The sequence below is a fragment of the Equus przewalskii genome, chromosome 14 (genome assembly GCF_037783145.1).
Source record: "Equus przewalskii isolate Varuska chromosome 14, EquPr2, whole genome shotgun sequence".
NCBI classification, from domain to species: Eukaryota; Metazoa; Chordata; class Mammalia; order Perissodactyla; family Equidae; genus Equus; species Equus przewalskii.
In genome coordinates, this window is record NC_091844.1 from 69,422,206 (window position 1) to 69,445,969 (window position 23,764).

At 40.1% G+C, this 23,764-nt stretch overlaps 2 protein-coding genes across 8 annotated transcripts in view; one reads left to right on the forward strand and one right to left on the reverse strand.

Annotated features, from left to right (window-relative positions):
- Positions 1-4,668, reverse strand: part of HADHB (hydroxyacyl-CoA dehydrogenase trifunctional multienzyme complex subunit beta) — a 35,931-nt gene extending 31,263 nt beyond the window's left edge. The window contains exons 1-3 of one of the 7 annotated variants that reach the window (XM_008513052.2): positions 4,544-4,588; positions 4,032-4,108; positions 2,013-2,038 (exon numbers count right to left, since the gene is read on the reverse strand). The gene's annotated coding sequence lies outside the window, so the exon portion shown is untranslated. Of the gene's footprint in view, positions 1-2,012; positions 2,039-4,031; positions 4,109-4,535 lie in introns of all 7 variants that reach the window. The other 6 variants (XM_070573096.1, XM_008513053.2, XM_070573095.1 and 3 more) reach the window with 6 other exon arrangements.
- A 10-nt stretch (positions 4,669-4,678) lies between these two features.
- HADHA (hydroxyacyl-CoA dehydrogenase trifunctional multienzyme complex subunit alpha) overlaps positions 4,679-23,764 on the forward strand; it is a 46,789-nt gene continuing 27,703 nt past the window's right edge. Inside the window, exons 1-6 of the mRNA XM_008513055.2 lie at positions 4,679-4,949; positions 17,659-17,700; positions 17,794-17,864; positions 19,418-19,551; positions 22,016-22,154; positions 23,143-23,262. Coding sequence (XP_008511277.1) covers positions 4,886-4,949; positions 17,659-17,700; positions 17,794-17,864; positions 19,418-19,551; positions 22,016-22,154; positions 23,143-23,262 — 570 coding nt within the window. The 5' untranslated portion in view covers positions 4,679-4,885. The remainder of the gene's footprint in view (positions 4,950-17,658; positions 17,701-17,793; positions 17,865-19,417; positions 19,552-22,015; positions 22,155-23,142; positions 23,263-23,764) is intronic.

The window sequence follows — 23,764 nt, forward strand, 5'->3', positions numbered from 1 at the left end:
GCAGCAGAGCATTGTCTAATATAGCACCGGAAGTTGAAAGGATGGTGCAAAAAGACCGGGAAGGGTTCTGCTCTGCTGTACACAGGGTTGCTAAGAACTGGAATCAGAATCTGCTAGAGGGCACTAACAACAAATTAAGCAGTGCAATTCTGGCACAGAAATAAAAGAAACTAGTCAACAGAACAGGAAAGTAAGTTCAGAAGCATACTCATGTATGAGAATTTAGTAACAGCAGTAATACTATTAATACTAAATAACACTAGTAATAATAAAGATAACATTTCAAATAAGTGAGAGAAAGATGAATTATGGCTAACTATTCAGAAAAAAATTTAGGTTCATTGCTCATACCATAAGTACAAATAAATTCCAGATGAATTAATCTAAAAATATATATGTATATATTTTTTTAAAGGTTTTTTGACTTTTTTTTAAAGATTTTTTTATTTTTTCCTTTTTCTCCCCAAAGCCCCCCAGTACATAGTTGTATATTCTTCGTTGTGGATCCTTCTAGTTGTGGCATGTGGGATGCTGCCTCAGCGTGGTCTGATGAGCAGTGCCATGTCCGTGCCCAGGATTCGAACTAACAAAACACTGGGCCGCCTGCAGCAGAGCGCACGAACTTAACCACTCGGCCACGGGGCCAGCCCCTGTATATTTTTTTTTTGAGGAAGATCAGCCCTGAGCTAACATCTGCTGCCAATCCTCCTCTTTTGCCAAGGAAGACCGGCCCTGAACTAACATCCATGCCCATCTTCCTTTACTTTATTTATATGTGGGACACCTACCACAGCACGGCCTGCCAAGCGGTGCCATGTCTGCACCCTGGATCTGAACTGGTGAACCCAGGGCTGCCGAAGTGGAACGTGTGCACTTAACCGCTCTACCACTGGCCCAGCCCCCAATTTTTTAACTGTAAACATACTAGAAGATATCAGAAAACATTTTTATAATCTCAGATAGGAAAAGGCTTCCAACATATGGCACAAAATCCAGAGGCCATAATGGAAAAGAACTAATAGACCTGATTACATAAACATTTATAATATCTACACAGCAAAAGATACTAAAGTTAAAAGGCAAACAACCGATTCAGAGAAAATGCATGTAATATGTAAAACAGACAAAGGATTAATACCCATAATCTATAAAGAACTACAAATTCTAGGAGAAAGAGAAACCATCCATAATGGAATCTGTGGTTTCCATCCCAATATCCATTTCACCCCGTTATGTAGTTGCCAAATGTGGTTTACACAGGACTGAATCTAGCTCACCTCCAGGGTTTAAACCGGTCAGAACAATCTCATTCTCTCTGCCATTCGTTAGCTCAGGGAACAAGACCTAAAGCAATCATGCATGGTATTGCCTCAACCCCTGGTATGGATTGAGGGAGGGTCTAGTCAGTCTGACATTTAAGTCTTCTGCCTGGAATTCTGAAACACAAATTTTTCCTTCTGAGGTTTGGCACAGCAACAGCAGTTTGCAAAGAGCAAAAAACCTACCATAAGGATAAAGCTGACCCCAAAAGAGGACAGAGCTGAGAATTTCAGAAAAATAAATGAGAGCCCTGATTGAATCGTATCTGAACCCTATCCTCCGGCTGTGCTTTTCAGCTCTCAGTCAATAAATCCCCTTTAATAAACCAATTTGAGTTGAATTTTGTTATTTGCAACTGAAAGGCTCCCTCCCCTGATACATAATGAGCAAATGAGCAATTCATAGAAGAAATTAAAATGTCAAATAATCAAAATTTTAAACGTTGAACCTCACTAATAATTTTTTTAATTAAAACAAGGCATCATTTTGGGGTTATCAGATTGGCAAAAATTAAAAATACAGCTAATACATAATTCTACCAAGAATGGATCTAACTAAACAGGCACTTTCATATACAGTTGATAGAAGTGTAAACTGCTAAGGCCGTTTTGGAAGGCAATTTTTAGTTATCTATCAAAATCTGCACTATGATTATGCTAAACGAAATAAGCCAGACAGAGAAAGAACAATACCTTATGATTTCACTTACATGTGGAATCTAAAAAAACAAAACAGAAACACACTCATAATACAAAGAACAAATCAGTGGTTGCTACAATGGAGGGGAATGGGGGATGGGTGGAGGAGGTGAAGGAGATTAAGAGGTACAAACTTCCGGTCATAAAATAAACATCACGAGGACGTAATGCACAGCATAGGGAGTACAGTCAACAATACTGTAATAACTTTGTATGATGACAGATGATTACTAGTTTTATGAGGGTGATCATTTTGTAATGTAAATAAATGTTGAGTCACTATGTTGTACACCTGAAAATAATATAATATTGTATGTCAACTATACTCCAATAAATTTAATTCACCACATTTACAAAAAAAAAAAATCTGCACTATGAATTTATGAGCCCAATAATTCCTCTTATTGGTCTTCAACCTGTAGAAATATTCAAGATGTATGTGTAGCATACATAGATCTCTAGCCCATAGAAATACTCAAGATGTCCACTGCAGCATTGTTTACATTTGTGGAAAACTGGAACTAACCTAAATCAATAGGAAATAGTTAAATAAATTATAGTACAAACATACCATGAAATACTGTTCAGCAGTTTGGGGGGAAAAAAAGAAACAATGATACACATGCATATACTGACATGGAAAGATGTCTACAATATATATTAAATGAAAAAGCAAGTTGCAGAACAATATATACAGTAAGACTCCATTTTATGACAGAAAGAGAGAAAAGAAAGTCCATAAAGCTATGAGTCTATATGTGGAAGGGATAATGAGAGATTTTCATTTTGTACTCTTTTGTCTTCTTAAATTATTTTTTATAAGAGCATTTCATTTTTTATCTACAGTATAATTCTAGTTTTCTTTAAAATTGACCTAAATGGTTTTATATAGATATACAAAAATATACAAATGCATAAAAAATGTCCAGAAAAATACACAGCAAATGTTAACAGTAGTTATCTCTGGGTGGTGGAATTATAGGTGTATTTATTTTCTTTAGACTTTTCATAGTTTCTGAAAAAAAATTACACAGAATATATATTCCTTCAACAACTAATAAAAAGTAGAGAGAGATTTCAAAAGAAAGAGGGACTAAGCAATCAACTCTGGGAGGGTTGACCTTTACTGTCATTTTCTCTGAGCTTTAGGAAATAGACATTCTGACTCAAGTATTTAAGAGTAAGGAAATTCTAGGGTAGGGAAGGCTTGAGTAGGGTGTGGAACTATGGGAAGATGCATGAAGTTGCAGGCATCTGGGAACAAAGGAAAGGAGAAGGGGTTAGGCAAGCAATGAAAGCAGAATGGAGTGGCTCTTCCAGCTCATTACTACATTATCATTAAGACACAACGTAATGGGTAAAAGCTGACTCTAAAGCCTGACTGTTTAAATCCAAATCATGGCTCCACCCTAGCTGTGTGACCTTAAAGAAGTTACTTAACCTGTCTTTGTCTTAGGAGTAAGATATAGATAATTCACCTGTAAGGTGAATTTGTTAGATACATATAATTCGAGTACCTACCTCATAAGGTTGTTGTGAGGAATAACTACATTAATATATGTAAGCACTTAGAACATGCCTGATACAAAGTAAGGGTCATACATGTGTTTGCTATTAATACTAGTGAGTGGTGGGATAAATGCACTTAGTCTCCCTGTATGTAAGAGCCAATGTGGTAAGCAGACAGATTTCTATCTGAATCCTGGCTCTGCCACCTACCAGAAAACTTACATGAACTCTCTGAGCCTCTCAAATTTCATCTAGAAAATACAAATAATAATTTTGGGATCGTTGAGGATTATCGAGATGGCGTGAAAGTGTTTAGGGAGCGCTCAACGCTACTTCCTTTTGAAACCAAACACCTCCAGTCCATCTTTCCAGCACAAAAACAGCCATCAAGCAAAGCAGAGCTCTTGACTGTAAGTTAGTAGACGTAGGCTCTAGTCCTATTTCTACCACCTGTGGCCAAGGGAAAAATCTCTCACTCTGATTCATGGGCTTCAGTTTCCTCACCGATAAAGTGAAGGGGATGAATGACCAGGTGATCGCCAGGTCCCTCCTGGCTTAGAAAATCCTCTGGAACACCGGATCTGCAAGCAGGATGAAGTCTCAGCTCCTCCCACACTCGAGCCCCGAAAGTCACATGACCGAGTCCCACCCTTGGCAGCAGGAATGGGGTAAACCCGTGGGTCCGTTCTGAATTTCTATAGCCGCTGACCTGGCTATAGGCAAGCCAGTGTGTTACTGCAACACGGCCCAGCGCTTTATGCCCACCCCCCCCCCCCAACACACACACACACAAGCAAACAGCTCGTTAACTTGAGACGATAAAAGCTAGTTCAATGACTGCCCTGATTGCACTGCTGTTGTGGACCTCGTCCGAGGAGCTTCCTTAGCTCCCTCCAGCTCGACTGCTCTAAGCAGGGCAGGAGGCCGCGGGCACCAGCGCAGGCGGTGGGAAAGGAAGTGCGCATGTCGCCGAGGGTAAAGGCCAGGCCGAAAGCCGAGCGCACGCACCATCTCACCTTAGCGTCTGCTCAGGCTCCCGCTGCGGACCCAAGTGACAGAAGTCAGCAGAAACAAGGAGCGGGTCCTGCCTCGAAAGGACCCCTGACGCCCGCCCGCGGACTCCGCGGGTTGCCCATCGGCCGCCTGACTGGAAAACCGCTCCTGGATGGGCGAAGGTCCTTTCCGCCCTATTAGCGGAAGCGAAGGGAGGAGTTAAGGGACCGGCGACAACTTGGCGTCAGGGTTTTAGTCAGGCAGTACGGCGGGCGCCTGGTCGGGGCCGGGCTGCGGGAAGAAAAGTCCTCCGTTCGGCCACGCCCATTCGAAGCGCTGTCCAGTTTTGTCCCGTTCAGCTCAAGATGGCTTCGCGGGCTATTGGCAGCTTCAGGCGCTTCCCTGCGTCCAAGACGCTCCGCTGCCCAGGTGAGGCGTTGCTGAGGCCGCCCTGGAGCCCCGGGTGGAGCTCCAGCGGAGACGAGGGCAGCCGCGGAACCGCGTCTCCTGCCGGGATGGGGGGAGGGATGCTGCCCTGGGGCCCGGTCTCCTCTGTCCTTGCACGGGCACTGACACTTCCTCTCTCACGACTCCGAGTCCTGCAGCGATTTAAGCTCCAAAACCCGTAACGTTTCTGAGTCCGGTCCAACCCGTGTGGCTTTTTCCGCGGGTCTCCCGGTCGCACTTCGTGGGCTCACGTCCCTCGTATTTTTTTGATTGATGGTCTTGGAACTGTCCCCACTAGATCGGGAGTTCAAGGAGGACTGGGGCAGTCCAGTCGGTCACGTGTTTGTGGCTCCCAGCACCTTGCCCGTAACAACAGCTAGCTTAGAAGTTTCTTGGATGAATCTAAGCAGCCTTGCAAATTACTGCCGCTCCCTGCTCCTTTCTCTCAAAACCATCTTTATACCTACTGCCGCTTTTCGGTAGGGAGCTCAACTCGTGCGATTCCCATAACCCAGCGTAGATGTAAAGTATGTTGAATTTCAAGGGGAGCTTCTGCAACTTACTAGAAAAAACATTTTTAAAAATATGCAAATACCTCTATCTTAAACCATAAGATGTTAGGTAATTTTAAGAACTATTTCTAATCCTGTTTCTGACGATATCCGGTTGGCTTGCGTTAGTTGTATTCTTTTTCTCTTCGAACTGGCAGTGAAAGGGTTAAAGTGGGTGATTGTGGAAAAGCGAGCATTTTCTTCCCATCTCAAATCTGTAAGGTGAAATGTGACTAACTTTTTATTGCATGTTGTACTTAATACTGGTTATTTAATTAGAAATTTAATTTGTAATATAGCCTTCTGCTCCTGGACCACAGGGGTAGTATGCTGTTTTTAGATCGATAACTGGAGTCTCCCTTTACTGTAAGGTATTAATTTTGGATGATTGAGTCTTTTTCTGCTTTCTTATTTCGATGGGTGTTTTTAGTTTCCACAGGACTGCTGTGTGTGTGTGTACCAGTCATATTACAAAAATCGAAATGTTGTGAAGATTGGGGGAAGGGATTAAGAAAAAAGAATCACACATCCTCTTACTACTCACACATACCTCTTGTTAGCATTTGGTCATATTACCTTATAATTTTGTTTTGTTTCCTATTTTCCATATTTTTGGCTTAACGCTTTTAAAAAAATCAAATGTGTATTTTTTAACTTGCCCCTGCATTGGTTTTAAGGTACTTCTTATGGGTTAGCAGCTGGTCTAACATTGACCTGTAGTCAGGACATGTGGTTTCTAGTCACTAATTAGCTATATGACTTTGGAGAAATACCTTAATCCAACTGAGCTTTATTTCCTCATCTGTAAAAGGAATGATTGAGACTATGGATGTTCTTTGACATGAGAAATAGCATGACAGAGCAAGTAAAAGCATTAAATTTGGAGTCCTACTTCTGGGTGTGAATCTGGCTCTGCCTTTTACCCTCTGGTGACCTTGGGCAATTAATTTCTGTGTCTGTTTTCTCATTTGTGAAATGGGGAATATTGAGAAAAGTTCTTGATTGTTACAACCAAAGTTAACATTTTCTTGTTTGAAATTTGTGTCAGCATAATCCAACTCTCTCCATCCCTGTGGTCTTAGGTTTTATAGGTATCTTCTTGAGCTAAATTATTAAAATGTTTTATAAAGTAGGACAAAGGTTTCTCTCTCTTGCTGGCACAGGAGATATAGGCTAAAGTTCACCCAGCTGCTTAAAGTAAGCTGTCCTAACTAGGTAGAGGGTAAGGCTAGATTCCAAAAGGAAAGCCACCGTGTACTCCAACTTGATTTCGTTGTCTGTGGTTTGGAATTCTTTTCCAGATGTGTGTGTCCATTTACTGATTTCATCTTTGTTTTTTGTCTCTGTTGAGTTAGAGGAGGTTTTCTGTTTGTCTATATGGGGGGCGAGTGGTAAGGTAGGTAAATGGGTAAGAGTTTAAAATGGCTTGAACTCTAAGCTAATGAGCACCAACTTGTTATCTCAAATGTTTGATCTTTAAAATTGCAACCCATGCTCACGGCTCATCACCTGCTCTATTTTCTTTTTTGCTTAGGCACTTACCGTCCAACATGCTTATTTACAGGTTTATGTTTCTTGATTTTTTTCTCCCTTTCCACCCCATCCCTCCCACCCTGCATTCCCAGTCAGTCCATTTCCACTCTAACCCACTTTACCCTGTTCTAGCTAGAACTGACTATTCCCTGGTTCCCCTGCCACTGGAATTTCTACTTTACAGGCAGATTTCTTTTTCTCCCAGGACTATTTTCACGTCTTCATTTATCTCTACTGAGTAGGAACTGATTTTTTCCGGATAATCGTATCCCCTGCTGCCAATCGAATATAAGCTCCACAATGAGAGGGATTTTTGTCTTCATTCACTCCGCATGCCCAGAACAGTGCATGGCCTATAGTAGGCCACAATAAATATTTTTTCTTGAGTGAATGACTGTGAGATGATGTTTGAAGAGATTATAGTTTAGTTGGGGGAAACAACTGCTACAGATGCAGTGAGTAGAGAACAAAATAGTAGATAATAAAGATCAAAGTTGGGGCAGGGAAGGGAAAAATCGTTGTAGATGGAATCTCAAAATAAGACTTTGTGGAAAAGGTTGGAACCATGATACAAATAGAGAGAAGGAAGAGTGATAAATGCTAATGATACAGATTTCAAATGATGGAAAAGCAAAGAAGGGGAGTATATCCTTAGTGAAGTAGAAGCACTGGGGATTGAGGAGGTGGCTGGCTTCTATCTTTGTTTTGGTGTGGCAGTTTGGCTTAGAAGTGCTTTCACCTGTAATCGTTACATCGCTTTTATTTCTGTCTTTATAAGAATACTGAAATGCACCAAGAGACTTATGCATGGTCTTACCGCCAGTAAACTATAAACTTGATGGTTGAAGCCAAGTCTTTTGGCTCTCAGGTCCTTTGTCTTTGCACTAAGAGGGCTGAGTTGGATTGCTTAAAGAAAACATGAAAACAGAGCCAGAGATCACCTCACTCTGGTTCTGGTGCCACCTACACAGTTTTCTCTCTCTTTTTTTTTTTTTAAATAATGTGTTGCTTTGCCTTAAAAATATGTTGTTTTGCCAATATAAAGGTGCTACATTCTGTGCCTTCTTTTCCCCTCCCTTAAAGAACTGCAGGAGAGAGAGAGAGGAAGCAAGAGCCTCGGCTGCTGTTGGTGGTCCTCTCCTAAGCCACTCCACCGTCAGTGGGTTCTCTAAGTCAGTGGTTCCCGCATGCCCATTAGTTTGCTCTCTACTTACCTTTTAAAAAAATACAGATTCTGAGGCTCAGCTCCCTGAAATTCTGATTCTGTGGTTCTAGGTTCTCTTTCGCCCAGGAATTCCTGAATGTATTTGAGCCTCCCCATCTCTTTTTAGTGCCCAACATAGTTCTGGAATCACTTCTCAGTACTGCTATGGGAATCCCAGTCCAGCTGGATATGTTGGATAGTCTCTTGGTCCTGCTTTGGCCATGTGTAATAGTTCCCCACTCCCGAAGGGTCTCTGCCTCCTGGTCAAATATGGGCCATTCTCAACTTGGGACTAGGTATGGTTCTAAGGTTTGTTTCTAAATCATGTAGAAAGTATTTTTGGTAGAGTTGATGTTTAAAATTGGGTTTACATTACCACCATGACATAAAATGCCCGAAATGGGGGCCGGCCCAGTGGCGCAGCAGTTAAGTTCACACGTTCGGCTTCTCGGCAGCCCGGGGTTCGCCGGTTCAGATCCCGGGTGCAGATAATGCACTGCTTGGCGAAAGCCATGCTGTGGTAGGCGTCCCACGTATAAAGTAGAGGAAGATGGGCAAGAATGTTAGCTCAGGGCCAGTCTTCCTCAACAAAAAGAGCAGGATTGGCTGATGTTAGCTCAGGGCTAATCTTCCTCAAAAAAAAAAAAATATGACCGAAATGGTTTGATTTTTTTTTAAATTTTTTATTAAGATTATGATAGTTTACAACCTTGTGAAATTTCACTTGTACATTATTGTTAGTCATGTTGTAGGTGCACCACTTCACCCTTTGTGCCCTCACCCCACCCCCCCTTTCCCCTGGTAATCACCAATCAATTCTCTTTGTCTATATGTTTAACTTCCACCTATGAGTGGAGTCGTACAGAGTTCATCTTTCTTTATCTGGCTTATTTCACTTAACATAATACCCTCAAGGTCCATCCATGTTGTTGTGAATGGGACAATTTTATCCATTTTTATGGCTGAGTAGTATTCCATTGTATATATACACCATATCTTCTTTATCCAATCATCAGTTGATGGGCACTTAGGTTGCTTCCACGTCTTGGCTATTGTAAATAATGCTGCGATGAACATAGGGGTGCATGGGACTTTCGGAATTGCTGATTTCAAGTTCTTTGGATAGCTACCCAGTAGTGGAATGGCTGGGTCATATGGTATTTCTATTTTTAATTTTTTGAGAAATCTCCATACTGTTTTCTATAGTGGCTGCATCAGTTTGCGTTCCCACCAACAGTGTATGAGGGTTCCTTTTTCTCCACAACCTCTCCAACATTTGTCACTTTTTGTTTTGGTTATTTTTGCCATTCTAACAGATGTAAGGTGATATCTTAGTGTAGTTTTGATTTGCGTTTCCCTGATGCACAGTGATGATGAACATCTTTTCATGTGTCTCTTGGCCATCCGTATATCTTCTTTGGAGAAATGTCTGTTCATGTCCCCTGCCCATTTTTTGATCGGGTTGTTTGATTTTTTGTTGTTGAGCTGTGTGAGTTCTTTATATATTATGGAGATTAACCCTTTGTCAGATAAATAACTGGTAAATATTTTTTCCCAATTTAGTGGGTTGTTTTTTTGTTTCAATCCTGTTTTCCCTTGCCTTGAAGAAGCTCTTTAGTCTGATGAAGTCCCATTTGTTTATTCTTTCTCCTGTTTCCCTCATCTGAGGGGTTATGGTGTCCAAAAAGATCTTTTTGATACTGATGTCAAAGTGTGTACTGCCTATATTCTCTTCTAGAAGACTTATTGTTTCAGGTCTAATCTTTAGGTCTTTCATCCATTTTGAGTTTATTTTTGTGAATGGTGAAAAAGAATGGTCAATTTTCATTCTTTTACATGTGGCTTTCTAGTTTTCCCAGCACCATTTGTTGAAGAGACTTTCTTTTCTCCATTGTAGGCCCTCAGCTCCTTTGTCGAAGATTAGCTGTCCATAGATGTGTGGTTTTATTTCTGGGCTTTTAATTCTGTTCCATTGATCTGTGCACCTGTTTTTGTACTAGTACCATGCTGTTTTGATTAGTGTAGCTTTGTAGTATGCTTTGAAGTCAGGGATTGTGATGCCTGCAGCTTTGTTCTTTTTTCTCAGGATTGCTTTAGCAATTCAGGGCCTTTTCTTGCCCCATATGAATTTTAGGATTCTTTGTTCTATTTCTGTAAAGAATGTCATTGGGATTCTGATTGGGATGGCGTTGAGTCTGTAGACTGCTTTAGGTAGTACAGACATTTTAACTATGTTCATTTTTCCAATCCATGTGCATGGAATGTCTTTCCATCTCTTTATGTCATCATCAATTTCTTTCAGGAAAGTCTTGTAGTTTTCATCATATAGGTCTTTCACTTCCTTGGTTAAATTTACCCCAAGGTATTTTATTCTTTTTGTTGCGATTGTGAATGGGATTGAGTTCTTGAGTTCTTTTTCTGTTAGTTTGTTGCTAAAGTCTAGAAATGCTGCTGATATATGTATGTTGATTTTATACCCTGCAACTTTACTGTAGCTGTTGATTATTTCTAATGGTTTTCCTATGGATTCTTTGGGGTTTTCTATATATAAGATCATGTCGTCTGCAAACAGCAAGAGTTTCACTTCTTCATTGCCTATTTGGATTCCTTTTATTTCTTTTTTCTGCCTAATTGCTCTGGCCAAAACCTCCAGTAGTATGTTGAATAAGAGTGATGAGAGTGAACACCCTTGTCTTGTTCCTGTTCTCAGAGGGATGACTTTCAGTTTTTGCCCATTGAGTATGATGTTGGCTGTGGGTTTGTCATATATGGCCTTTATTATATTGAGGTACTTTCCTTCTATACCCATTTTATTGAGACTTTTTATCATAAATGGATGTTGGATCTTGTCAAATGCTTTCTCTGCATCTATTGAGATGATCATGTGGTTTTTGTTTCTCAGTTTGTTAATGTAGTGTATCACGTTGATTGACTTGTGGATGTTGAACCATCCCTGTGTCCCTGGTATAAATCCCACTTGATCATGGTGCATAATCTTTTTAATGTATTGCTGTATTCGGTTTGCCAAAATTTTGTTGAGGAGTTTTGCATCTATGTTCATCAGTGAGATTGGCCTGTAGTTTTCCTTCTTTGTGTTGTCTTTGTCAGGTTTTGGGATCAGGGTAATGTTGGCTTCATAGAATGTGTTAGGGAGCGCTCCATCTTCCTCAATTTTCTGGAATAGTTTGAGAAGGATAGGTATTAAATCTTTTTTGAATGTTTGGTAGAATTCTCCAGAGAAGCCATCTGGTCCTGGACTTTTATTTTTGGAGAGGTTTTTGCTTACTATTTCTATTTCTTTACTTGTGATTGGTCTATTCAGATTCTCTATTTCTTCCTGCTTCAGTTTTGGAAGGTTGTAAGAGTCTAAGAATTTATCCATTTCTTCTAGGTTGTCCAATTTGTTGGCATATAGTTTTTCATAGTATTGTCTTATGATACTTTGTATTTCTGTGGTATCCATTGTGATTTCTCCTCTCTCATTTCTAATTTTATTTATTTGAGTCTTCTCTCTTTTTTCCTTAGTGAGTCTGGCTAAGGGTCTGTCAATTTTATTTTTTCAAAGAAGCAACTCTTTGTTTCATTGATCCTTTCTATTGTCTTTTTTGTTTCAATATCATTTATTTCTGCTCTAACTTTTATTATTTCCCTCCTTCTACTGACTTTGGGCTTTGTTTGGTCTTCTTTTTCTAATTCTGTTAGGTGTCTTTTGAGGTTGCTTATCTGAGATTTTTCTTATTTTTTGAGGTGAGCCTGTATTGCAATGAATTTCTCTCTTAGGACTGCTTTTGCTGCATCCCAAATGAGTTGGTATGGCATGTTTTCGTTTTCATTTGTCTCCGGATAATATTTGATTCCTTCTTTAATTTCTTCAGTAATCCATTGTTTGTTCAGTAGCATGTTGTTTAGTTTCCACATTTGTGCCCCTTTCCCATCTTTATTCTTGTAGTTAGTTTCTAGTTTCATAGCATTATGATCAGAAAAGATGCTTGATATTACTTCAACCCTCTTGAATTTATTGATGCTTGCTTTGTTTCCCAAGATATGGTCTATCCTTGAGAATGTTCCATGTGCACTTGAGAAGAATGTGTAACCTGCTGTTTTTGGATGGAGAGTTCTATATATATCTATTAAGTCCATTTGGTCTAATTTTTCATTTAATTCTATAATTTCCTTGTTGACTTTCTGTCTGGATGATCTATCCATTGGTGGTAATGGAGTGTTGAGGTCCCCTACTGTTATTGTATTGTTGTTGATGTCTCCTTTTAGTTTTGTTAATAGTTGCTTTACAAATTTTGGTGCTCCTGTGTTGGGTGCGTGTATATTTATGTGTTATGTCGTCTGGGTGGAGTGTCCCTTTTATCGTTATATACTGCCCCTCTTTGTCTTTCTTTATCTATTTTGCTTTGAAGTCTACTTTGTCTGATAGAAGTATGGCGACACCTGCTTTCTTTTTTTTTTTTTATTAAAGATTTTATTTTTTTTCCTTTTTCTCCCCAAAGCCCCCCAGTACATAGTTGTGTAGTCTTCGTTGTGGGTCCTTCTAGTTGTGGCATGTGGGACGCTGCCTCAGCGTGGTTTGATGAGCAGTGCCATGTCCGCGCCCAGGATTCGAACCAATGAAACACTGGGCCGCCTGCAGCGGAGTGCGCGAACTTAACCACTCAGCCACGGGGCCAGCCCCGACACCTGCTTTCTTATGTTCATCATTAGCTGGGAGTATCGTCTTCCATCCCTTCACTCTGAGTCTGTGTTGTCTTTGGGGCTGAGGTGTGATTCCTGGAGGCAGCATATTGTTGGATCTTGTTCTTTAATCCATCCTGCCACTCTGTGTCTTTTGATTGGAGAGTTCAATCCATTTACATTTAGAGTGATTATTGAAATGTGGGGGCCTACCACTGCCATTCTATTGCTTGTTTCCTGGTTCTCTTGCATTTCCTTTGTTTCTCGTCCCATGATTTTTGGACTACTATTTCAGGTAGGTAGTTTTCTATATCGGCTTTCTTCTTATTTGTAATTTGTGTCTTTGTTCTTGTTATTTGTTTAGTGGTTACCAAGTGGTTTGTATAAAACATCTCATAGATGAGATAGTCTGTTTTATGATAGCCTCTTATTTCCTTAGATTAAGATGTTCCATCCCTTTCCTCTTCCCCTTCTAAGTTGTTATTGTCAGATTTTTTTTTTCTTCCTTCTTGTGTTTTGAGTTTGTGGTTAAAATGACAAGATTATATTTATTCTTGGTGTTTCCCTTCCTTTTATCTTTAATGTTATACTTAACTTTTGCTAACCTGTTCTGATGGAAAGCTGCAACCTTCTGATTTTGTCTTTCTGTTTATCTCCTTTGCTCTGGGTTTTGTAACCCCTTTCCTTTTTTTGATTTTTCAGGTATGAGGGTCTTCCTGAGCATTTCTTGCAGGGGAGGTCTTATGGCAATGAACTCCCTTAACTTTTGTTTATCTGGGAAAGTTTTTATTTCTCCATCATATTTGAAGGATATTTTCACTGGATAGAGTATTCTTGGCTGCAAGTTTTTGTCCTTCAGAGTTTTGAATATATCATTCTACTCTCTTCTAGCCTGTAAGGTATCTGCTGAGAAATCTGCTGACAGCCTTATGGGGGTTCCTCTGTAGGTTATTTTCTTCTGCCTTGCTGCCCTTAGTATTTTCTCTTTGTCATTGACTTTTGCAAGCTTCACTACTATATGCCTTGGGGTTGGTCTTTTTACATTGATAAAGTTTGGAGATCTATTAGCTTCTGTCACGTGGAGTTCCATCTCTATCCCCAGGTTTGGGAAGTTCTCAGCCATTATTTCTTTGAACAGACTTTCTGCCCCCTTTTCCTTCTCTTCTCCCTCTGGGATACCTATAATCCTTATGTTGCATTCCCTAATTGAGTCAAATATTTCTCGGAGAGTTTCTTCATTTCTTTTTAGTCTTTGTTCTCTCTCCTCCTCTATCTGCAGTATCTCTATATTTCTATCCTCCAAATTGCTAACTCTATCCTCCATATTATCGACCCTACTGTTCAGAGAGTCCACATTTTTCTTGATCTCCTCTGTTGGGTTCTTCATCTCCAATATTTCTGATTGATTCTTCTTTATATTATCAAGCTCCTTTGTGACATAGCTCCTGAACTCGTTGAGTTGTCTATCTGTATTCTCTTTTAATTCATGAGTTTTTTAATGATGGCTGTTTTGAATTCATCGTCATTTAGTTTATAGATTTCAGAGTCTTTGGGATTGTTTTCTGGGTGCTTGTCATTTTCCTTCTGTTCTAGAGATTTAATATATTTTTTCATACTGCTTGATGGTGTCGATTTGTGCCTCCATGTAGAGATAGAGTTTAGTTACTGCTTCCACTTGCTTCTACTGGAGTTGGGGCGGGGGGGGGGGGGGAGGTGGGCAGCTGTTTAATCTGCACCAACCAGGATACCTGTCATCTGTTGCTGACCAGACCTGGGCCCCTCTTCGTGGTCACAGTGGTTCTGTGGAGTCTCTCGTCAGCTGTGGGGACAATTGCAAGGGGGCCTCAGGTTGCTGGCGCCTACTGTCGCAGACCACCTAGACACCATCCCTCCTTAGGGTCTGCAGCAGTGTTATGGACTTTCACAGCGGCTGGAAGGAGGTTCACCTAGGTTTGCAGCTCTGTCACCGTCAGGGCCTGCAACATCTCACTTGTCTGCTATAGGCCACAGCAGAGCTATGGGTATCTACTGCAGTCTGTAGTTAGCTCACCCAGCTATGCTACTTCTGCCTCAGGGCCTTCCAGCCTTGTGATTGCCAGGCGGGGCCTCTCCACTAACACTGTGCAGAGGCTTTTGCTGTGGCTGCTATGGGACTGTGGATTTTCCCCCTGGCCCGTGGAGTGGGCTTGCTGGGACTCCAACCTGCCACCGCCCACTCACATGAACTCACTTGGTCTCCCTTGCTCCCTCTGGGCCACAGCAGGAGACCGTGAGTCAGAGGCAACTGGTGGGTTGCTGCACTGCCCACGATCCTCCTGCCCCAGGGCATCCCAGCGTTCTGAATGCTGGGTGGGGCTTCTCTGCTAATGCTGAGTAGAGGCTTTCCCTGCGGCTGCTCTGGGACCATGGATTTTCCCACTGGGCTTAGGGGCAATCGTGGGGGGCTTAGGTAGGGCTGTAGTGACCTGTTTCCACTGTCGCTCCACCGATGTGCGCACATGCCCACCCTTGGTGCGTGGCAATGCTATGAGCGTGTCCACTGGAAGAAAGTCACTTGCAGGTACTAGACTGTCTGGGGATCAGGGAGTTTTCACCTATCTCCACCTCCTCCCAGGGCAATGTCTGTCCACCTTCTGATGTATAGCAGCACGGGTCTCTCAGGTGTCCTGAGATGCTGTGTGGATATCCTTTGTTAACTGATGAATGTGCAATTAGTTGTAGTTCAAAGGGGGAGAGACAAAGAAAGCTGCTCACTCCGCCATGTTGCTGACGTCACCCGCGAAATGGTTTGATTTTATTGTCCAGGGCCCTTGATTATCCTTGCATGCTAAGACACATCTTAGACTCTTGTTGACATCCTTCAAATTCTGAACCTGATGAAGGTAGGGGATTTAGAGTAAGAGAGTAGGCACAGAGAGAGACAGGTGATCACAGGCTGGTGGAAAGGTTTAGCCACTGAGAGGTTGCTAGGGATTTTAACTTTTTTTTTTAATAATAGCATTCCTAAGTTAGACAGGCACTTCACACTCTCCTAAATTACATCTGTGGATTCCAAGACCATTTAGCCCCTAATATTGCCCAATGCAGTATATTTCAAGGACAATTAGAAATAAAAAAGTTTTAATACTATTAATTAAGAATTAAAGAATTTATACTTGAGGAAAGCTAGTATAACTAGAGAAGGAGCCACTGGATGGTATTAAAGCACTAGTTCTTTACCATCTTTGATACTACTTTAAAACTTATGCCTTTTGCTTGGTACAAATGTTTCATGTGTTCTGCTATTACAGTTATCAATTATTAAGGGATGATTTGTTTTTATTTTTGGAGCCGAAGAGAGAGAAAACATTTTCCTAAGATAATTGGACAAGATTTGGAAGATGTGGGTAGGGAGAAGGAGTAAGGAGTTAAAGAGGTGCACAGGAGATGTGGTTTGAGATGAACCATGAATACGAAAGACAGAGGCAGAAAGAGCAGAGTGTTTTGAAAGATTAGAAGTTGTAATTAAGGGATGTTGACCCTGTGCTGGCCTCCAGAACAGTTTGGTTACCGGCTACAGCAGATGTTGGTTAAGCGCAGGGAAGAGATGAGCCTTTAATGCTAGAAAGCAGGTAGAGTAGTGCCCAGAACGAACTTGGAATTTTTGCCTAGAATTTCCCCATGTTCCTTACCTTCTATCCAGAGTCCAGATTGTAGTCTGTTGGGACTTCTCTTGTGATGACTTGTGCTCAAAAGATCATCTGATCATTGTGCTGGAGAGCCTCAATTAGTGAGGTGATTAGGAAAGAGGGAGGAGAATAGCTGGTCTTTGTTACCCACGGAGTAGGAGTGTTCTTGTTGAGTGCAACACAGATTTTTTCACTTAGAAATTCTTAAAATAGCAAAGTGTGACATAGACTGTTTGATTTATAACAGCCACCAGTGCCCCTTGATTTTACTTTTCATAACACTAAAAGTCCATCTCTCCATAAAATGCAAGAGGACAGGTCTAGAGAACATGGTTGAGATACATATTAGGAACTGACATAATGTATTGCTTTGTAGATTTCTTAGTTCTAAGTGTAGTCATTTCCTATTGCTACTATAACAAAGTTCCACAAGCTTAGTGTCTGAAACAGTACAAATTTATTATCTTACAGTTGTGGAGGTCAGAAGTGAGTCTCACTGGCTAAAATCCAAGGTGTTGGCAGGCTGTGTTCGTTCTGGACGCTCTAAGGGAGAATCTGTTTCCTTGCCTTTTCTAGCTGCTAGAGGCAGCCTGTGTTCCTTAACTTCTTCAAAGCTTGCAAGATGGGGTCCAGTCGTTCTCATGCTGCTGTTTCTCTGGTTCTCTTTGCCTCTCTCTTCCCCTCTGTAACTACGTTGGGCCCACTTGGATAGTCCAGGATACTGTCCCCTTTAAGGTCAACTAATTAGCAACCTTACTCAATTTGCAACCTTAATTCCCCTTTGCCATATAACCTAACATGTTCACAGTTTTCTGGGGATGTGGACATCTTTGAGGGGCCATTATTCTACCTACCACGTCTAGTATCCAAGTAATCATATGACATGATAATTGAAACAAAAAAGATATGGTAGTCATCACAATAATGGCCTAGAACACATTGTTCTAGTTTTGTTTTGTTATTGTTGTAATCCTAGCTTTGTTATATATAACAGGTACTACAAAAATTCTGTTTGGTAAAATAATTGATTTTGAAATACCTTTTTCTTACAGGTTATATTTGCCGCAACTTTGCAGGGTCCTCTGCTTTGCTGAGTAAGTTTAATTTCTCATTGACGTGCTTATGTTGCTTTTTAGATTTATTTAGCAATAAACATGTTTACAAATAAATTTTCCTTCTCTTTTTAGCCAGAACCCATATTAACTATGGAGTCAAAGGGGATGTGGCAGTTGTTCGAATTAACTCACCCAATTCAAAGGTACCTAATTTAACTTGCTGCAGTTTGTTTCTACTAACTACATTTATGAATCCAGTCCTGAATGGGAAAGAAATAAATCCACCAATTTGGCAGTAATCTTATCAAAACTTACAGTTTGATTTTTTGTTTTTTGTTTTGTGAGGAAGATTTCCCCTGAGCTAGTATCTGTTGCCAATCTTCCTTTCTGCTTGAGGAAGATTGGGCGCTGAGCTAATACCTGTGCCAATCTTCCTCCGTTTTATGTGGGATGCTGCTACAGTGTGGCTTGACAAGCAGTGTTAGGTCTGAGCCCAGGATCCGAACCTGCGAATCCTGGGCTGCTGAAGCAGAGCATGTGAACTTAACTGCTACGCCACTGGGCCGGCCTGGTAAACTTGGAGTTTTGATAGTAAAATCAGTTATGAGAGTTTAACAAATTGCCTAAGGATTGCAGTTTTCTGAAGCAGTGGTTCTTGTTTAAGAACTCCTTCTAGGTGACTGTAGGTGTCAGATTAACATCAAGGATTAATAAAACTAGCTGTCTGTTACGGTGTTGAATGATGGGATGACATATGAGAACCAAAGGATAAACTTTGTTTATAAGAGTCAAAACTCTCCTGCCCATCTTAACCGTGAGGTTATGAAGTCTGCTTTCTTCCTTACCTGCCTGACCTGAGTCATTATTTAGGGTAAGCTGGCTGGGTTAAACGTGGTTAAGCTTCCTGAGGGATCTGAATGATTTGGTGCTGTTCACGTAGTTCAAGTCAAGTTCTATTTAAAGTGGAGTTTCATTTGTTTTTGGCAATTTCAATAAAGCTTGCAGCATTAATGCAGTCTTTTGCCAAGAAGAGTTTTCTTTATTTATTGGTGTAAAGGTTTCACATTTCAGAAATCTTGTTACCAGAAGCCTAGATGAAATAGGAGGACCTAGATGGAAGCAGTTAACAACTATCACGAATTAAGGAAAATAAGAGCCAGTCCCCCTCACTAGAGTAAATCTTGGCACCCACTGACCAATGAGTCAAACTTAAGATATTTTTTAGAATTTTCTAAGTTGAGTATTTTTCCTGAAACAAAAATAACACATGCCTTTGGTAGGAAATTTTAAAACTATAATGAAGAAAATAATAGTCATTCATACCCCAACCCCAAAGATAGTCACCTTTAACATTTAATGCAGTTTCAACAAACAGTAGTTACAAAATTAAGATCATACTATATGTCTAATTTTGATTCCTTTTTTTCCTTAACATTATACAAATTTTTTCCATACCAATAAATGTTTGTAGACTTATTTATAGCCTGCATATGAGTCAAACTCTTCGGTCTGTGACCCTGAGTTCCTCCTTTGAGTAAACCTGTTTTTAAAAGGAATGGTGCTTCTAGTTGGCCAAAGCTGCCTGAGTAGTAAGCTCCTGGGTTTGGTTTTTTCCCCTGCCTCTCTTTCTTGCTTCTAACGATTTATTTCTGCTGAATAAACATTTCCTACAATCAAAATAGCACTCGATGGTGATTTGCACATCTAGTATTTCAAATTTTAAACCCTTAGACTCATGTGTATTTCCCTTTGGCAGGTAAATACACTGAATAAGGAACTGCAATCAGAGTTCGTAGAAGTCATGAATGAAATCTGGGCCAGCGATCAAATCAGAAGTGCCGTCCTTATCTCATCAAAGCCAGGCTGTTTTATTGCAGGTGCTGATATCAAGTAAGTTTTAGGTAATGTGAAGTCACCTTTATCTCAGCTAATACTATGTTTCTTAGGCCTAATCATTCTTCTTTTGAAGGAAGGTGGAAGTAAATTCTTTGAAAGTTTTTTTTTTAAGTTATTTTCAAGGGTATAAGAAAGTTGATAAAAAAGAGGGGCTTGTTGTTTAAACCATGTGTAAAACTAAATATCGCCTTTCCTTAAACAAGTCGAAAGCAGTTCAAGGAGGAATATTTGAATAAAATAAAAAATACTGTAAAACTAAAACTGATAGTGAGATGCCGTTTTTGCTACCCATCAGACCAGCAAACATTTAAAAGTCTGAAAATATCGTGTTGGCAAGGACTTGGGAAAATGAGAAAATTAATATATTACTAGTGGGAATACCAATTGGTACAGCCACTTTGGGAAGCAATTTGGCAGCGTTTGGTAAAATTGAAAATGCGTGCGTCATATAATCCAGCGATACCTCTTCTAGGTATATATGCTAGAGAAATCCCACCACTGGTTTCTAAGGACCCACTGGTATAAAGGTGTGATTCAGTCCTGTATAATTTTAAAATAATGAAGAATTTGAAACAAGCTGAATGTCAGTCACTAGGGAAATGAATAAGTAAAATGTGGAACATTCGTATGATAAAATATTACAAAACAGTTCAAAGGAATTAACTAGATCTACAACATGATGTTAGAACTCAAAGACATAATATTAATTTTAAGGAAAAAAATGAGTTGCAGAATGTTTTTTACAGTATATAATTTATGGAAACATTTTTAAACCATCCATGAATACTTTTTTATATTATTTATGCATACTACTATGTAGTTAGTCTGGAAGGATGCACTACAAACACGAAAATGGTTGTTTCAGGGTAAATGACGTGCCTGTAGGACTTGAGATTGTCAAAGGGAACATTACTGATACAGCTAATATTTTCTTTCTTTTTTTTAAATGGTAGGATGTTTGTGTATATAACTTGTTTACAATTCTTTAAGGCATATATAAGGAGGAGAAATGATATCTTAGTGTTAGTTTAATCGGTTAAAATGTTAACAGTTGCTAATTCTTTCAAAATATGGGTATTTGTTATATTTTTCTTTGTACTTTAGGCAATGATAGCCAGCATTATAGGCTTAGCAATTTATACTTAAGGTGTTTGTATGTATATATTTTTTTAAAGATTTTTTGTTTTTCCTTTTTCTCCCAAAGCCCCCTGGTACATAGTTGTATGTTTTTCGTTGTGGGTCCTTCTAGTTGTGGCATGTGGGACGCCACCTCAGCGTGGCCCAATGAGCAGCGCCATGTCCCTGCCCAGGATTTGAACCAGTGAAACCCTGGGCCACCAACGCAGAGTGTGTGAACCCAACCACTTGGCCATGGGGCCGGCCCCTATTTTTAAACCTTGCTCCACATTGTGTACCCCTTTATGTTTATGTATAGTAATTAGAAATTTATAAATATCCTATTTATTTAATGTTTATTTTTTTAAAAAAGCAAAATTATGGGGCTGGCCCCGTGGCCGAGTGGTTAAGTTCGCACGCTCTGCTGCAGGCGGCCCAGTGTTTCGTTGGTTCGAATCCTGGGCGCGGACATGGCACTGCTCATCAAACCACGCTGAGGCAGCATCCCACATGCCACAACTAGAAGGACCCACAACGAAGAATATACAACTATGTACCGGGGGGCTTTGGGGAGAAAAAGGAAAAAAATAAAATCTTTAAAAAAAAAAAAAAAGCAAAATTATGTGTATCAAGTGCTTTTTCTTCTAGCTTGGTTATTTGAGCCCAGCAAGATGCTGATGTGCCTGACAGTAGCTACCTCTAGCCATAGGGAAATACTTGTAGCTTACATGAGGCTAGCTGAGCAACTCCCAGCATATACAATGATGAAAAAGTAGTTATGGTTGGTCAAAAGTACAAAATCCACAGCTTAAATGTGTTCAGAAACAAAGCAAGTAGCAAATGAAACAAATTGAAATCCAAGGTCATTGAGTACGATATTATTGTAGCAGATCATTTTAATCATTAGGGATCTATTTAAAGGTTTTAGATCCCTCTAAACAAGTTGAAAGCTTTTTCTCCTGTAATTTTGATTGCTGTTTAATCTGAAAGCTACCTGATAGTGAAAATGTTTAATCTGATAGTGAAAATACCAGAAAATGATTTTCTCGTGTACAGAGCTTTGTAATTTAGTGATTTGTTGTAGAAACAAAAATAAATTATGCAACACGTTTTGTTTCATGTTCTCTGAATCTGGAAATTTAACACTCATTATAGAGAGATGATGTCGCTTGATGTTAGTACTATCTGAGGCAAAACCATTCTTAAAATTCTGAGTATTTGAAGATTCACTACCAAATATTGGTATGTGACAGGATAGGGATATAGCAGATGAGGTATTAAACAAAGTAGGCTGTAGTTTCATCTTGGTTGCTTTCCTTCTCTGCTTTCATGTTTCCTGCAGCATGTTAGCTGCTTGCAAGACCAATCAAGAGGTAACGCAAATATCCCAGGAAGGACAGAGAATCTTTGAGAAACTTGAGAAGTCCCCAAAGCCTATTGTGGCGGCCATCAGTGGATCCTGCCTAGGAGGAGGACTTGAGGTATAGATTGATCCCAAAGTCGCTGAGACTGTTCAGCTCACTGGGGAGATGCATCAGCTGTGAACCTTTAGGCTACCGTTTTGCCTGCAAAAAGTTCTTGGAGGAGAACCAGCTTTCTTTTTAGCTGTCAGACTTCTGGATAGGTTTTAATGCTTATTCTCATGGCACAGAGCTAGTGAACCGAAGTGTGATATTTTCATTGATAAGTTGAGAAGATTTGAACTAGCTCCTTAAGGTCCCTTTCAATTTTAAAAACCTGGTTCCAGTTTGTGAGGCAAAGACTCAGAAGTGCGATCTGTGCTCTTGAGCTGCTTGAGTCTAATTGAAACACACAATACATAATAATACATGTAAGTGCTTTGTGAGTAGTAAATATGGTAAATAATATCAAATTTGAGAGAAGAGATGCTTATTAGACTGGAGCATGTGGGAAAGAAGGAGGGTAAAAGAAAATAGCATTTATTGAGCATGTATCACCTGCTGGTCTCTATGCTAGGCACTTTCACATATATTAAATAAGGAAATATGTGCCTGGTCCTAAATGATGGGCAGAATTTGGTTAACCAGAAAATAGTGGGAAAAAAGCATTCCGTGTATGGTGTGGTGTGATCAAAGACAAGCCTAAGCGGAGCGTAATGGGACGCCGTAAGGAGGCGTGCTGATCGGGAAGGAGAGTCTGTTTAGATAGAGAGCTTCTCAACCTGGACTGCGTGTAAAATTATGTATGTCTTTTTCTGTTGAGAGCTTCCAGAGCTTTCAGTAGATTTTTAAGGAGATCTGCAACCCAAAAAGAGGTTATTAAATTAGTGGAAAAGTATGAAATAAGACTGAAAAGGTAAATTGTAGAAAGCATCAAATGCCAGCCAAGAAATTTCAGTTTATTCTGTGGGCACATTCCCACTTTGTAAGTAATCTTTAGACCTTCACAGATCCTAAGATGTTACAGTTACATTTTCTAACTTTCTAATTTTCTTTCGTTTGTTTGAAGCTTGCCATTTCATGCCAATACAGAATAGCAACAAAAGATAAAAAAACAGTGTTAGGTTCCCCTGAAGTTTTGCTGGGGATCTTACCAGGAGCAGGAGGCACACAAAGGCTGCCCAAAATGGTGAGTTTGAGACCCTATTCTGACCTTCAGAGCCTCGGTACCTATATGCCCCTTTAGATCTATTTCCTCTTGTACAAAAAGCATAATGTGGCTATTCATTGCAGAATTTAGAAACCAAATAATATGTGAGTGTATAGGATCAAATTTTTCTTCCTGATATTTGTTTATTTTTTCAATTCCTTGATCAAAATTATTATTATTTTTTTAAAGATTTTATTTTTCGTTTTCCTCCCCAAAGCCCCCCAGTACATAGTCATGTATTTTTAGTTGTGGGTCCTTCTAGTTGTGACATATGGGATGCCACCTCAGCATGGCTTGATGAGCGGTGCCATGTCCACACCCAGGATTTGAACCGGCAAAACCCTGGGCTGCCGAAGCAGAGCACAAGAACAACCACTCGGCCATGGGGCCAGCCCCCCCTTTTTTTTTCCTCTGCTTTTTCTCCCCAAATCCCCCCAGTACATAGTTGTATATTTTAGTTGTGGGTCATTCATAGTTGTGG